The sequence below is a fragment of the Ascidiella aspersa genome, chromosome 1 (genome assembly GCF_963924565.1).
Source record: "Ascidiella aspersa chromosome 1, kaAscAspe10.2, whole genome shotgun sequence".
Classification (NCBI taxonomy): Eukaryota; Metazoa; Chordata; class Ascidiacea; order Phlebobranchia; family Ascidiidae; genus Ascidiella; species Ascidiella aspersa.
Genome location: NC_139447.1, coordinates 37,057,621 through 37,074,096, shown reverse-complemented (window position 1 = coordinate 37,074,096; position 16,476 = coordinate 37,057,621). Strand labels below are relative to the sequence as shown.

Below are 16,476 nucleotides of genomic sequence, written 5' to 3'. Positions count from 1 at the left end.
TTAACAGGGGGGAGGGAGGGAGTGCATTCAACGTGTTAAGTATATGGGCAGAGAAGGGTACGTGGACAATATATATTAGGCTGGTTGCATCGTTTTAGTTTAACATAGAATGCAAAACAGGAAAAGCAAAATAATTCACTCCTGACCCACACAGTTGTGCTTTGAGGCAAATAATTATTTAGGTAGATATTTCTAACGTTTTTCTTTAACCCTTTTTTTTTCAAATCACTTCCAGTTTCAGCTTTTCACCTCAAAGTACATTTCGTTGTAAATTCATCCAAAATATTAAAAAAATAACATCCAAAATATTACTCTAAGCGAGCTTAAAAAAAGATTTCTTGACTCAATTTATAACGCTTTCGTAAAAATATGTTTACAATACATTTGCAACCGCTCCAATTACTCACCTCTTTGTCCAATTTCCTTCGTTTGTTCGGTGTGTCGATATCGCGTGAATGGTGGCTATTGTAGTGGTGATTATTGATTGGAGGTCGAACCCCATTTCCAGCCCCAGGGTGGGGGTGCGACTGTGAATGAGGGGGCACCAGAGAAGGGGGGTACTCCTCTCTACGGCCGGGGGGTGCGCCGTTAACCGTTGCAGGTGAGACTGAAGTCTGTAGACAAAAATATTTCTCTTGTTACTGGAGTTTAAGAATGGCATTGGGTTCAGATTCACAACTAGCTTCAGTTGTTTTTACAAAAGGTACTTTCAAATTGTAACAACGTAATAATATAGCGGTGAATAGCGTGATGGATTAAGTCCTGATTGACAAATATCTTCAGTTGTTTTTACAGAACGTTTCCAAACAGTGTACATTTTAATGCAACGAATAATACGACTCTTTTGTGCATATTATAATGGTTGAGGTTGTGAATAAATATCAAACTTATTTATACAAATTACATTGATAAACGTCTAGACTTGTGCCAAGCCGAGAGCAAAATAAACATTCAACGAAAGATCTTGACTCGCCCTTGCAAGTAAATGACGACAATGACTTTATACTACAATGACTTCAGGAACGTAATGTCATACTTAAGAAAATTGGCGAGATGACTGATTGGTCGATTATATTGGTTGGTTTCGATTTTCGTCTCAATTCTATAGACTTCACGAAAATATTCGCAAGGCTTCATTAGAGCAGGAATTAAGGAACTGGACTAGTTTTAAGGTCTTAAATGACGACAATGACTTTATACTACAATGACTTCAGGAACGTAATGTCATACTTAAGAAAATTGGCGAGATGACTGATTGGTCGATTATATTGGTTGGTTTCGATTTTCGTCTCAATTCTATAGACTTCACGAAAATATTCGCAAGGCTTCATTAGAGCAGGAATTAAGGAACTGCCTTATCCTTAAATGCATTTTGGATGCATCACAGTTTCTTAACATTTGTTTGGCAGGAAACAAACAAGCAAAGCCGATCCAACGACACTTTGTAATCATATTCATTAAACTTTAAGTTTTCAAAGCGTAAACAAAGCTCGCTGGACGTCAATCAAATGCGAAGCAAATATCAAAACAGTGAGGCCTTTACAATGGTAATAAAGGTAAAAAATCACAGGCAAACATCTCGTCATACAAATTTTAAGCAATTTGTGCTTTCACGAGGCTTGTAAACGCGAAAACAACACGCACAAACTCTGTCAAACATATCAGCCTCAATTTTACTTCAATGCGTCACAGTTTCACTCCTATAGCCACATTGCAATTGCAATTTCGCTCATTTACCTAGCAACATGTTCGGCGTACGTAAAGCAACACTCAACCTTCTCGGAAATACCGGTTTCAAATTCGGGACAAACAGAAAAGCGAGAGACAATTTTCGGCGGCGACGTTCTTGATGCGGTTCCCCACTTTTCGAAAGTTCGTCAATGACCAGGGGTTCTTCCCTACAATTACGTGGAGCAACGAAACAGCCACAAAATTACCTAAACCTCCAGCAGAATGGCACCAAAAGGCAAGGGTATTCTTACACGCCAAGACCGGCAATTTCGAGTTGAAAGGGCGTTTCGTCTGGGCGAACTGGCTGAAGACTGAAAGACACAGTCCAGTTATAATACAGCTGGCGACGCCCTGGTTTATTTGGACTGTTGAAATTGGAATTTTGGTCGTTGACGAGCAGGCAATCTGAACTTTAGGCAAAAAGCATATTACACAAAACCAGAACGAAATGATTTAATAATTGATCACTTTTTCGACAGATACCGATAACCCATTTTTAATATTTTTGCTTACTGATAACCGATTTTCTGATGCAGTATCAGCTTTATTTATTCGAAAATGATTGGAAATTTAGTATTTCTACCAATTTAGGTATAATACAACTTTTAATCTACATAAAAACTTTGCATTATGTTGAATAGAGAAAATCGGACACTTCGTTAAATCAGTCATGCAGCTACGCAAATTAAAACAAATGGCAAATTTAAAAGCCAGTAGTTATGCTTCACGTATATGCCACGCAATAACCTCATTTCAGTACTACGTTCGCTACTTTAAAATTTGCAGTAAAAGTAATTGACTGGCTTGCTTTAAAACCACGCATCTAAAACAAAATGACAAGAAAGCAGGTATATAGTTCGATATAGTTGGGCCGAAGCTAACAGACGTAAAACTGGCGCAATTATGGGCGTAGAGCAGTTATATAATTAACTCTGCCCCCTAAACCACCACTATTATAACTCGGTCTTAAAACCTTCAGGCGAGCGAATTAGACGCGACCGTGAACCCAGAGAGATAAAAAGTCGGCGGCGGCGCAAAAAGTGACAACAATAATAATAAAATAGGGGCGCAACAGGAGGGCAGATTAGAGAGCTGGGACAATTGAGGCGCGAAATATTTGGCTACCCGTCGCAAATTTAATAAGCGTGAAGCGCAAGCGGGTGCGCATTAAATATTTATTCCGCGACCACGGCGCGAATCTAAAATCGAGGTGAAGGGCAGGGGGAGGGGGAGGGGAGAAGGGCTGGCAATCGATCTCGCAATTAAGTCTTATAATCTTAACGCGCCTCGACCTTCGATGAGACATTGAGGAAATAGCCCGGTTTACAAATGTTTTAAGTCATTTCGAATAACTGGAGTATTAAGTCTTTTGTAAAATAGCTCGATTCCCAGTCCAAGTAGTCCCAGTCCAGGTCAGAAGGCATTAGAACACTGCTATTTTAACTGCTTATAATATAAAACGCTTTCTTTTAAAAACATGCATTTAACCTTTTGTTCGTTTGAGCATAATGTTTGGAGGTTTTAGTTAGACGTAGTGAAATAAGCCAATATAGAAGTTAAAGAGATTTTCGAAACGTTTAAAATGCTACCTACTTCTATATGGGCTTTGATAGTTCGACTACCCTATTTGTTTTACCAGATAAACTGCTCAGTTAACCCATAGGCAGAAAGTGATACGACCTGGTTCCTTGTTGGAAATAATGTTTAGAGATCGGTATTGTCCAGAACGAGCTAAAATAACCTTTTTTAACATGTAAAAATAATAACGTTAGGTGCCAAACTTTCACAAACCGCTCTGATAACTATTTTACAAGAAGAGAAAAGAAAGCGCAGTTAAAGCACGGACAGAAAGTGATCCGACCTGGTTGGCAAGTTCGGGCGATGTCGTGTTTACTGACGAACGCACAAATCTCGGTCGAATCAGCTTTCTAAACCGCAAGAAAGTGTGACGAGCGTCAATCGAGCTTAATCACCTGCCGCGCCGCCTCAGCCATTACCTCAGCCGTTAATCTGTAAGTTCCCAAGCTGCAGGTATTTCCGCGGCACTGGCGATCAAATCAAGCGGCGGGCGCGGTTTAAGCGGGAGATTAGACATCGAAAGCCGCCCGAAAACGAGCTTTGGCAACCTATCAAGCTACATATGACCTAAGTGAAGGGACCAGTCGGTGTCAGCCTCGATTCTACTTCCACAAACCAATCGATAATAAAGCGGCGACTTTAAGCCGCAGCCTCCCGAGCGAATTTCAACTGGAAAGAGCGCTAAATTCGGCGGTAAAGTAGCGGCCCGCGGGATGCCTGACCGCCAGTTTTCTCTGTCAAGTGTTTTGAACCGAGTCGCAGGCTCCAAAGTGAAGAACGCAGCTTAAAATTTCACCGCGTAATATCTTTGCAAGTAAAAACAATATCGATCAGAAATTTTCAAAATACTTAAAGCAGTCTAACATAGCCAACAAACAAACTTTTATAGAAAAATATTAAATTAATAATTTTTAGACATTTTCGACGAGAGCAACTTCAGCGGATATACCATCAAATCCTGAACTTGTCTCATAGAAAAGCGAAAAAACTGTGAAATACTTTTTATTGCAAATAGGTTGAAGTGGATAAAAGGTGTAGAAAAAATACCGGATTTTTCATGAAGCATAACTGAATTAAACGAGAATTAAGACTTTAAAAAATTGGCAGCGGCCTTTATAAACGAGCAGGGAAATCGTTTGCCTTTTTAACTCTGAATACATTTCAGCAAGGCGGGTGGAAATCTTTAAATATCTTTTTAAAAGGTGTAAAAAATCGCATCAGTCGATCGCCTAAAGCTTAGGAAAAACGTTGTCAGCCATTAATAGAGGCAGGGTGGGAATGGCAAGCTTAGGAGCTTCTCAAGTTGTGATGAAACGGCCGCAGACGTGTTGGGAGCGCTTATCACCTTAAACATCTCACCGCAAGCCAGTTGTTCGGGCCGGTTGACAACAAGGCGCGTGTGAGGCTCGCTAAAAGATGTGGCCTCCTTTTGGTCCGACTGTCTTTTTGCGACAGTTTGTCATACAAATGACAATTTAAAAAAAGATGAAAAAGGGTTTTGTTAGCAGCACTAAAAAGTTTTAGTGACAGAAACGTGAAAATTGCTTTTTGAACAGTTTTTATATTGTAAATTTTAAAAAGAAATAAACTTTGAACTCTGTTTACTATAACTAAATAGCTAAAAAAAAGTGTTGTCAAATTGTTTCCAGGGCTACTGAAAATCTCTTTTTTATCTCTTTTAAAAAAAATACATTTTTTTTCTTCAGGAAGCACTTTTCGGAAATTTTACCCTTTCACACGTTTAGTTAAAACTTTCATCAAAATTGCATCAGGCAATATTTTAGCCGTACTTAAACTTAGAAATATGGTTCGCGCAGGATTAATTCTGCACCTAGGGCCACGTTAGGTTTCAACTTGACTAAAATGAGCCTAAACCCACAAGTCTACAAATGTAGAGGCATTCAAGTACTTTGCGCTGACAGACACGAGGGGGAATTTTGTCATCTGTCGTTTCCATCGACGCTCCGCAATTCATCCAACACCTTAGGATGGATTAACGCACTCCCCTTTCTCTCTCTCTCTCTTTCTATACGTGTGATGACACTTCAGTCACAGTGGTGCTTTTAACATGTTTCACAAGACATTTAAAACGCAGGTTGATGTTTTTTCATTTTCATGGCAAGATTAAACAGGGATCATTTTTAAAGGGTTATTGAAAAAAGTGCATTGAAAAATGAAAAACAGGGATATTTTAAAAAATTATACAGCGTTAGACTTCTGAACTTCTAAACCTCTATACTGCATATCTACGTACCACTCTACGTCATTTCTGAAATTTAAAGTTCCAAGATTTATACTTTTTCGACAAAACTCTAGGCAAAATCGGTCTAAGACATACAAAACTAAACCAAACCAAGTACTGATCGAACAACATACTCCCCAATTAGGGGACATTTTTGTGGCTAATAACCCAAAAAATGGACTCGCAACCAATCGACAAAGGTCAGTACCATACACGGCCCCACAAAACGACAATCGGCAACCAATAAAGCACTGAGTTTTTGGAATCATAGCTGCCATCAATTGACGTTGAAATGGAAATCGTTGAGCGCCATTGCGACTAGCAATTGGTGTGACAACAGCAGACGCGTTTTAAAATCCACCGCGTAATACATGTGTTGTATTGTTGGAAAGGTTTGATTAAGGGCTACACGAATTACTTGGTCTCCTGGTAATCGAATTGATATTTGTGCCCATTTTGGTCGGATGTTGGTGGGATGAAAATTCGCGATATGACGTACATTAAATGTTTATGAAATATTTTTAACATATATATTTGTATTTTTTTTTTGATGGCATTATAAGGTTTGTTTCCGTGGTGGGTAAATTATTCTTTCATGGAATTTATGGCGAATGTTAATATGAAATATTACAGCTTTTTTTAATGTTACAAATTTTTGTTAATTTTTAAAACACATGCCATTCTCAGAGTTGCGGAATTTTTTTTTTCGGAACGATTTAACACAAATATGTTTATTTCGCCATTAAATTTTGTGCTGGCTGGGTGTTTAACAACGAACTGGCAGCAGACAAAGCAGCAGGCCCGCGTCCCCGAATGGCGTCGTTGGCAAACCCGGCGAAATGCAAGCAAACGGGAAAAGGGAAGTGATTAAAGAGATACAAGGGCTTGTAAACACGAGAACGGGTTTGCCGCTGTTGGTGTGATAAGGTTAAACAGTTCGTTGATAATAACGCTGCATATTGCTTTAGAAGGACGATCGGTTATCTGGTCGTCCAACGATTTCCCATTGCTTCGGGTGTTTTGGGAACGTTGTTTAAACGTAACATTGGATGGCTTTGCCTTTTCGCTATTCTAGTATGTCGTCATGACGTAATTTGTTGATGACGTGTTGACTATGTTTTTGTTACAGGGCACTCCTTATGATTACGCCACGACCACATCTCGTAAAAATAACAACATTTGGACGATAATTTCCTTTTTTTATAATATTTCTACTTGAAAATATATTTGCGGAAAATACTTTCTGAACATAAAGCAGAAACATGATTTAACTTATAAAAATATGTTAACAATATTTAGCCTCAAAAGTAAAGTGCATCAATTTACCACAGAGCCCGTGTGATCCGTTAAACCTCACAATGCAAAACAATTGTGGCCACAAACAGACATAAAGGCAGCTATTTTTGCACACAGTATATCAGCTACTCGTATTGCAATAATACAGCAAGGAAAGCAAATCACCCAATCCCATCCAAGCTCGCCTTTTGATGCAAGTCTAGAACCGCTACATCTACGGAACCGCCTGGCGCAAAAACACTTGGGTACGGCTTAGGGTTCCAAGGGTGGCAGAATGCCGTGTCATTGTGGCCACGACCGCTCGACTTTGAACACACAGAAATAGCAGCTCGGTAGTATCAAACTCTACTTAAGGCTGAAGGATAGTGATAAGATTCCCAAGTGCGACTTTTCAAAGGGCGCCCGTATGGCCGCAAAAGCCCCGTTGATCGTAGTTGATTTTAATCAGATACCTTTGCCCGATATGGGCAAAAATATCACGATCCGAAACCAAATGACGTCATTACTATCTTTAAACAAGCAAAATAGACGGAATTGAAACGTTCAACAGTAAAAGAATTACAAAACGGACTGGACGTAAATGCACTTGCAAATGCGAACAAATGAACAGTTACTAGATATGATGTAGCAGTACGGTTACTGGAGTATTTTCAGCAGCTTTACCTTACCAACAAAAACTTCCAGTAGAACTGAAACAATCAAAAAACACGAAAATGTTAAGTCAACCAATAAGGACCAAACAACGGCTGAAAACCACAATCTTGCGAAACCACAGAACGGCTAAGGAGTCGAATTACGCCGTAACCGCGAGGTTTTTCCGCCCAGAAAACACAAAACAACAACACAGCTCTAAAATCGCCACAAAACAAAACAGGAAACAGAATCCAACCGCGTTTTCTATCATACTACTATACTACTAATACTACCAACGTTACACTTTTGCTGAGTACACAAGAAGGTTTTTACAAAAGGATGTCCGACATTTCAGGTTTCTAACCGATTTATGAACACTCATTCTGAAAAACCAGGAGCAAACGCCTCTTTTGTAGTAGTAAGGGGATGTCCTTAAATAACCAGTTCTAAAGAAATGAAGCCTGGAAATGCCTTGTTAAATGGAGTGTTTCGCACGTAGTTTTCAAGAGAGATTTCTGTCGTTTTACGTTTCTAGGCGATGTTTGAATAAACGGCTTTTCCAAAATTAGGCCTTTTACCAGTGTTGTAAACAAGTCATTTTAAAAAGACTTGAGTCCCAGTCAAGTTATTTGTAAAATAACTTAAGTCCAAGTCAAGTCTTTTCGAATAAATAACAAGTCAAGTCATAATTAGAGCAAGTCAACTTCAAGTCATGTCCTTGTCATACAAATAAAACGTTAAACCCATTAGAATTTTAACTCGTATGATTATGAACAATAACTGAACTAAAAAATAAGGAAAAGGGAACATAGAGCAAGCATTTTGTTTTTTTGTGCAAAAATTTGGACAAATAGCTCAATTTTAATAAAAAAATACTTAAAGAAATGCTTCATTTCAACCCAAGTCATTTGTTCAAAAGACTTGAGTCAAGTCAAGTCATTTGTCCGAAAGACTTAAGTCAAGTCAAGTCATTTAAAATCAGTGACTTAAGTGCACTTAAGTCAAGTCATTGACTTAAGTCATTACAACACTGCCTTTTACTGCAGACTTCCTTCAAGCGCCATCTCCTGTTTTCTGGCCCCAGTGAAAGTCTCGCATTAGCAAAAGTAGGAAGCCGTGTAAACTAGCGGTACTGCGGCGAGGGTTAGGGAGGGGGCACTTAGGGATCACCACTTTCACGCTGTGTGGAACCCAGGGCCCCGTGACCCAGGTTTTGGCGGCCACGGCGCCCTTGAAATGCCGCAGGCGGGGTTTATTGAAGGCCAAGAACTTAAGATGATCTCTGCTATTTTTTTAACCAGGTAGCCTTGTCCTCTTAAAACCACAAATGCGGGCGAAAGGCCTTAGCTGGCCGTAAGCTGCCCTGTCAAAGGGTTACATAAGGGCTGGGAATTTTGACCGAGACATATTTATCTGTTGGGCGGTTCATTTAAGGCTGTGTACGATCCTCTTTGTGGGATTAGTGGTGGGTTATTTGGCAGCCTTAAAAAATACACCGAATACCTTAGGAAAGGTTGTAGCAGCTTTAAAAAAAATAAAACAGATTTCTTAGGAAAGCTGTAACCGAAATTAGTATGGCCTAAGGCTAAAAAAACATCTAGTGAAATTCGCAGTCTTTCTTTTTCAAGTGTTTTTTAGTTCTCAGCATTGACAGCTCATTTCCCTATAAAAACAAGCAGCCGGAATTGCTGATGTACGCAAACGCAGTAAGTGTCAGTTTAAGGCGTGTCCTTCAGTCAATCTTAATCGTACAAACACCCGAGCCCGAGGCCCAATAAAACCCGGCTTTGTTTACATTCAAATTCCCGCCACGCTAGTTCGATTGTTTCGTCACAGGCGACCAGATGCGAAACGGTGCGAGTCCGGGTCGGTTTCTTGTTGGCAAGGAAAAGCACAGAAAGGAAGCTAAATGGAGCGGATAGAGTACAAACCACAGCGGTAACAGCTAGCCCCAGCAAACGTGGGGTCACGGAGCACTAAAAATGGTTGCTGAATGCAAATCGGACTCTTTATGTTGTCGTTGGAATTGCGTCCCTTAAGCGGCAATTCAGTTGCCGTATGAAGGTCCGGTGATCAATTAATAAACAAGCATTGGTAGAACGAATTAGACTTTAAATTTTAATAAAAGAATTAAACAAGGCTGATACCAGAATTGTTAAAATAAACATGTTAGTAAAACATTCAATCCGCATTGGAACTAATGGATCTTCATGAATATTTCTTTTAAATGTTATTATATAGTTTTTAAATTGGTCGCAAAAAAGGTTATATAGTTAGAGAATATTAAAGTTTGATTCAAAGTGGACGCTGAAAGAATTTAAAATATTGTGATAGGCAAAAATAATCTCCTAATAATAAAAAACGGACAACTTAACTTAATTTTGGCAAATTTAGGTGCATTTCCGTTTGCTGTATTATTTAAATAAAAACTATCGTTATTGGAATGGATTTTCAATCAGCATTTCAGTTCTAAAGATAACGTGTTTAAAGAGACAGAAAGAACGACAAAACGACAACCTTGCTACTTCCAAACACGCCAAAAAAGTAAATCCACAATCACACGGTACACTTAAACACAAGGTTTTTCTTGCATTATTGTTCGACCTGCCGTCGCGCACTTTCGCATACCACAGCCCTTTTCGGTCTACTACATCTCGCGCTACAGACACTGTTTGTTCAGTTGCGAAAACAAGGGATTAGCAATGAAGACAGCGTCTCCAACCTTCGAATCTTGTTGTGTTTGGGAATTGACCGCCCCTTCGTCAGTCCACGCCTACCAGTTGACGTATATTGTTACAGCTGAAAAGCTGAATGAACATAACCTTCCTTAATTGCCAAGGGCCTTTGATGAACACTAGCAATTTTAGACTGAAAAAAAAGAGTGGTTCCAAAGGGGATCACCGACTAATTTAGGGGTATGCAAAAGGTTACTGCCCTAACTCAAACTGGTAATAGGTAAATGGAATCTTGCCGATTGCATGCAAGGGTAAAGTCAATAAATTTTATATTTACGCACTGTGCATTGATCAAACACCGTCGATTGCTACCAAGCAGATGACATTTGGAAAGTTAGACGTAGAATTGCTGTAAAAGTCCGTACACAAATAGGTAAAATTTTGCACCTATTTGAGTATAGGCTTCGATATTCTAACTACAACCTCCAACCATTATCTTAGGGTTTATTCGAAACATTCACAAAATGCTTCTACTTCTGTGTCAGTTTTGATATTTAATCTACGTTAAATTCTGATAAGAATTTTTAATCAGGCAAAAGTGAATGAAAATCCTCGAATAATGCCCGACCGTCAAGCCACTTAAATAGCAAGTTGAGTTCGGGCCAAGACGTTGGAAGTCAATTTGCAAGTCAATGAAATCAATTTTGTTTACCCGCACCAAACTGACAGTTCATAAAAAATCAAAGAAACAAATCAGCTGCTGAATAAAATTACGTCTATAAATATAAGCCATTAATGTATGTTCGCTTCACAAAGCGACCTAAACAAGCGCGCCTACCGAGAAAAAACACAAGGCGACAAATCAACAAAGACAAAAAATAGACGACCAAGAACTTATACCAGCCGCCGAATCGAAATGCCTTCCATTCATTTTTTTCCAAAATTCGAAAATCGTTTTGTTCCGAAGCTTGCAACGAAATGTTCTTTAGACTTGGACCTTTTAAATTGAGCCATAAATGTGTATTCGCTTCACAAAGCAACTCAAACAAGCGCAAATGTCGAAAAAACACCACGAGCAGGCAAATCAAAAAAGGACAAAAAATAAAAAAATAAAGCAGCAAGATTTTTTTTGGATTTTTACATAGCGTACCACGTTTTTCTGTAAAAATAACAGGACCCATTAAGCCATAAATGTGTATTCGCCCCACAATGCGACTTAAAGCGACAAGAGAGCCTTCCGAGAAAAATACACAAACCGGCAAATCAACAAAAGGGGGTGTGTCGGCAGCGAAGGCCCTTAAGACGCCTAATAGCGGCAAAAAGCACCCGTTCGAAATTCGAATGCCGTGTTTGGACAGTTTCCCGTTTCGCCACTTCGAAACCCGACCTGTGCAAAGTTGGTCGACCGCAAAACAATAATTAATTGATTGGCGCTTGAAAGGCCTTTTTGACGGGGGAGGGGGGGGCTGGAACCGTGAAACGGGGCGATTTTTTGCAACAATGCCGCGTCCCCTGTGACGCGACAATAGCGGCGCGCGGTCGTCCATTGTTTGCGTCGCGATTTCGCCTTAGAAGTGCGGAAAGTGCGCAAGCGTCTTTTGGCCAGCTGGCCTCCTTTTTCCCTCTACACCAGCTCGAGATATAACATATTGTTGGCACAGTCTGGGGGCACAAGGAAATATCACAAAAAAAAGAATGAATAAAATGTTCGCAAGGATCATTTAACCTTCTTTAAAAGAACAAAAATAATGTTGGGCCTTTGTTTTACCGTTTCTAGTTAACCCTTTTTTATTTGACGCACCTGGAATAAATACTTCGCCTTTTCAATATTCAGGACTGTTTTAAAGAAAGTCGATTTTAAAAGACAAAATACTTTGCGGCAACCCTATGGTACCTTATGTGTTGTAATGCCCTATGATACGAACCCAATTTTTATTAAACACCACAACAATCAATGAAAAGCCAGATAGTGACACTATACTCTGGCATATTGCAATCAGGATAAAAATAAACTTTTGTTTCGAAAAGGGAAAACATCAAGGCAGCAAATCGTTTCCATTTTTAGAAGGAAATGGCAAACATTTGGAACATCGACGCACCTGGAATGAAAACTTGCTATTGTCCTTTCGATAGGGAAAACAAATGAAAGACACTCTATACTTCAAAGATTCGAAGACTTACAAAGACTAAAGACTTTGCGGCATCCCTGTAGTGTTGTATGTATATGTGTTGCATACACTTGCAACTTGCAAGCAGTCGAAGCTGCTCAAAATGCGGGAAGCAATCACAGAGAGCGATAATTCGCGCCGCTTCCTTCTTCATCGATTAGCAGCCAATTGCTTCTCGCGTTACGTCACAATGGGCCGCGCGATCCGGGGTGCTTTTTCGCGGCTGCATTGTTTCGAAATCGAGCGGAGACGGTGAGAGCGGTCACGAGCTCTCTGCACCCCAAGGAAGGGGAGGGGTCTTGAGACGCGAAAAACGTGACCAGGCATCACTAGGGAAAGTCCCAAACGGAAGCACGTCTCGGCTGCCAGGAAGTCAGTATAGTCCGAAAAGTTGGGAGGATAAACGAAGGATATAACTATGCAACAAAAGCTGTAGTGAACTTTAATATATTGTCGTCCATTTAAAAGTTTATGATACTTGTTGTTGTTCAAGACATGGAAAGTAGGCGACCGTTTAATCCAGGGGTCAGTAAACTTTAACTGGTCGGATAACTGCAAGACCTTACGACCGCGGGCCGGTTAATTATAAGAACTGAAGATCGAGGCTCTTGCGAGGTGTTTGAGAAAATTAGGAATCTGATTTTTGGTGTATTGGCGAGTCTTTGGGTATGCTTTTGGGAACAGGGCCGAATTTTTTTAAGTTTATGTGAAATGCCTCGTTTTTTTAATCAGGGGCTTCGCAAATTGACAATAGCCCGTCATGCCACGACAAAAACTGAAGCATTGCCGACAGTCTAGGTTCAAGGCGCATCTACGTCCACTTGATGGTTTACCGGGCGGAGAAAGACACTTCCAGTTAGACACTTCCAAACTGTCCAGTACAATTAGATTCAATACCAAACCTAGACCTGCTGCTTTTTTGATGCGTTTTGCCTAACTTTTACACCACTACAGCCAACTGTGGTTCGATATTGGTCAAATGCCTGAAGAAGCCTTGGAGAAGGCGATTTGAATAACTGGTCAAAACGTTGGTTAACAATTACAATTATCACAGGAGCTGCTTTTGATTATTATTACTATTCCTGGAAACAACAGTTTATATATTGTTTCAATGTATTTGACGGAATGCCTGAGCACAAAAGCGGGCACGCGTACGAATATACAGGTCGATGATTAACAGCAAACCGGTAAAGCCCGGCGTGGATTAGGAAGGTAGTGATAATCTCCCCGGACACCATTATATCACGTGTGTTGTTGTGACCGTCATAGCACGGTTTAGGGGGTTGCCGGCGATACAGTAAACAATATGCGGTGCGTGTCTAGCCACTGGGTCGCTTCACTCTTACACGTGTTTGTTCCTTATGTTGGCGAATGTTCGGAATAATAGCGTATCCGAAACCCGTCCAATAACGCATATACGTAACACATTTCGACGCTGGTCAAGATTGAAATTTCAGCTGAAACTTTAGAAAAAGGCGTAAGATATGTTTTGACTATTTGACAGCCTCCGCAATAATTAAAATTGATTCATTTTGACACGTTTTTGCAACTGTATCGCAAAATAGTAGGTAATTTGCACACTCTTCTTCATTTTTCTTTAAAAATATTGTTTTGAAAGATCGATTTTCCAAACAAACGTGTGCTTGCTCTACACATATTCAATTCAATTTTTTTTTAAATACTGAATATATAGGAACATTATGCACCAAAATTGAAAGGAAATACTTTTTTCGTGCCATTCTCAGAATGAGTCTCAATCCACATAAAAAATTTCACCAACAAGCCAAACGCACAAAAAGTCGCAAACGTGTTCAGTAAACATCAGCAACAACAGCAAACCACGCAACCGGATCCGTCGGGCCAACCGACGTAACAATGGGCGTCGGGGCGCGTGCGCGGAACGCTGGCCCCGTGTGAAAGGCGGCACCATCCGACGCCCGTGTGAACCGGGGCGGGCCCGGGCGTCCGACACGTCGGCGGAAACGGAACGTCAAGCAGGCCGCCGGGGCCACAATGGCCGGGTTCAGGCGCCCACTTGAATAGCGCCATTGCCTTTTGTGCGGCTCGTTATCGCAGCATCTCAAGGCACTTGTGGTTTGTTTTTTGGCGACCCCTGTTCTCTAGAAGTGGTTGGCCTTTCTGCGTTAGGTTGTGTTGGGCGATTTTGAATTGACCCCGTGTATAATAATGGGAGGGATGTCCAATCGGATCGGAGCCGATACCTTATGCCAACTGGTACAGTGTCGGTATTTGTCAGATACTAGGCTGGCATCGGTGCCGACCCGATAATAAATTAATTTAGAAATTTTAACCGTGATTTGCGACCAACTGCAGCAATCCTACTTTAAAAAGCAAATTTATCAAAACTATTAAGTTGGCAACACGAGATAAATAGCTTAAAAACCTAAAAAAAAAACTATACCATTGAATGTTTCAATTTCATCCATATTGTTTGTTTGAGCATAGTAATGACGTTATATCGGACCAGACTTCAATTCTAAGTCAAAAATATAGAGTTTAGGCATCGGAATAAAGTGTCGAAGAATCAGACAACCCTAACAATGGGTAGAAAGTTTAAAGAATTCGAAATATTAATCGCTCAAAAAAAAAGATTTAAAAAAAATTGTCAACAACGGTGTTTAAACTAAAAAACAGCCGAAAAAACGATGTAAAAAAATCTACTGGAAATCAAAAAAGGGACAAAATCCACGTTAACCGCCAACACCTCAACTGCGCAGGTGTTGTGACGTATAGGAACGGTGTGGGTGACGGATGTGGTGGGGGGTTTCCCGAATGGAATGCCAGCGCTAACCCCAGTGACGTGGTGAAACACAGGTGGGTGAGTGAGGGATAAAGGGCTGACACAAAGGTTGGGTGACAGAATCGATGGCAAGAAACACGGGTTCTACGTCAAACCTATGGTTGTTTGATAAGACTAACTTGTGGATGAGAAGTAGATGTCTAAAGTGGTTAACCCGAAATTGGAATAAAGTTACAAGCAGCAAAAACATGAGAATTTTATAAATAATATTCCAATTTTTGCATTACCTTTTTTTCTAAATCGTTTGAAAATTACAGAAAAGCGGTACATCTAATCAGTGCTAAAATACGATGGATTTCAGCTAAAGTTCACTAAAAACACAATCTAATATCTTTTCAATTTAAACTTACGAATAGGAAGATGTAGAGTGTGGCTAACACGGACCATTATAAAATCGCACGCAGCAAAAATCATTAGGACAAAATTGCAAACTGCGATTTTAAAAATAATTTTTCAATTTTTTTCATTGGGTTGTTTTTTTAAATCTTTCAGAATTTCCACAAAAACAGTATGTATCCAACAGTGCTAAAATACGGTAGCTTTCGTCAAGACACCTCTAAGAACAGAATACCATTTTTTTTTCATGTAAACTTCGAATAGAAAATCAACCACCAAATTCCGAACGAAACAACCTCGCAATGAATTGTTTAAGTTACCGCTTAATAAAAAACATAAACCTGACTTACACCTGGTTTCAAAGAACACATTTCTGTTGACGTAAATTCCCGGTCATTTATAGCGTCCATTAACGATGGACCGTAAAGTTCCAAGCACGCACAGACACACAGAGACAGTATTACAGACACACAAGCATCTGAATAAAAGAAGCTGCCAGATTTAGCTTTCACAATAAACAGACCGTTGAATTGGGGGGAGGGGTGCGTCACGGTTCACCGCTCGCGCGCTCCGACAATCCCCCCATAACAATAGTGACGTCACAAACAACGCGCTAAAAATACGCCAGTCCGGTGCGTTGGAGCGCAGAAAGCGAAGAAGTCACTCACCGTTCTGTTGTCGCGGTCACGGAGGGCGGCGGCGGGAGGGAAAGAACCTGAAAAAAAAACGACAAATCATGAGCTTTTCGGTCGAAGTAAACAAACAAGTCCAAGTCTGGGATCTAATGGCGGTGTTCACGTGTTGACGTTATGGACAAGTCAATATACAGAGAATACTTACAGCTTAAACCCCAAATCGAGAGGTTTAAATAACCTAAATAAAATACATGGTCAAGTAGCAGCTATAGGAAACAATGTTAACTATGGAATTGGCAGCTTGTTGCAATGTATAAGGCAAGTCATTGCGCTTAAGTAACTGCTTTAAATCACTTGGCCC

The 16,476-nt window shown here is 40.2% G+C and overlaps 1 protein-coding gene across 1 annotated transcript in view; it reads right to left on the bottom strand.

The window, feature by feature from the left end:
• Positions 1–16,476, bottom strand: part of LOC146170345 (transducin-like enhancer protein 4) — a 53,693-nt gene that overhangs the window by 23,701 nt on the left and 13,516 nt on the right. The window contains 2 exon segments of the mRNA XM_083389215.1: positions 408–614; positions 16,149–16,195. Coding sequence (XP_083245341.1) covers positions 408–614; positions 16,149–16,195 — 254 coding nt within the window.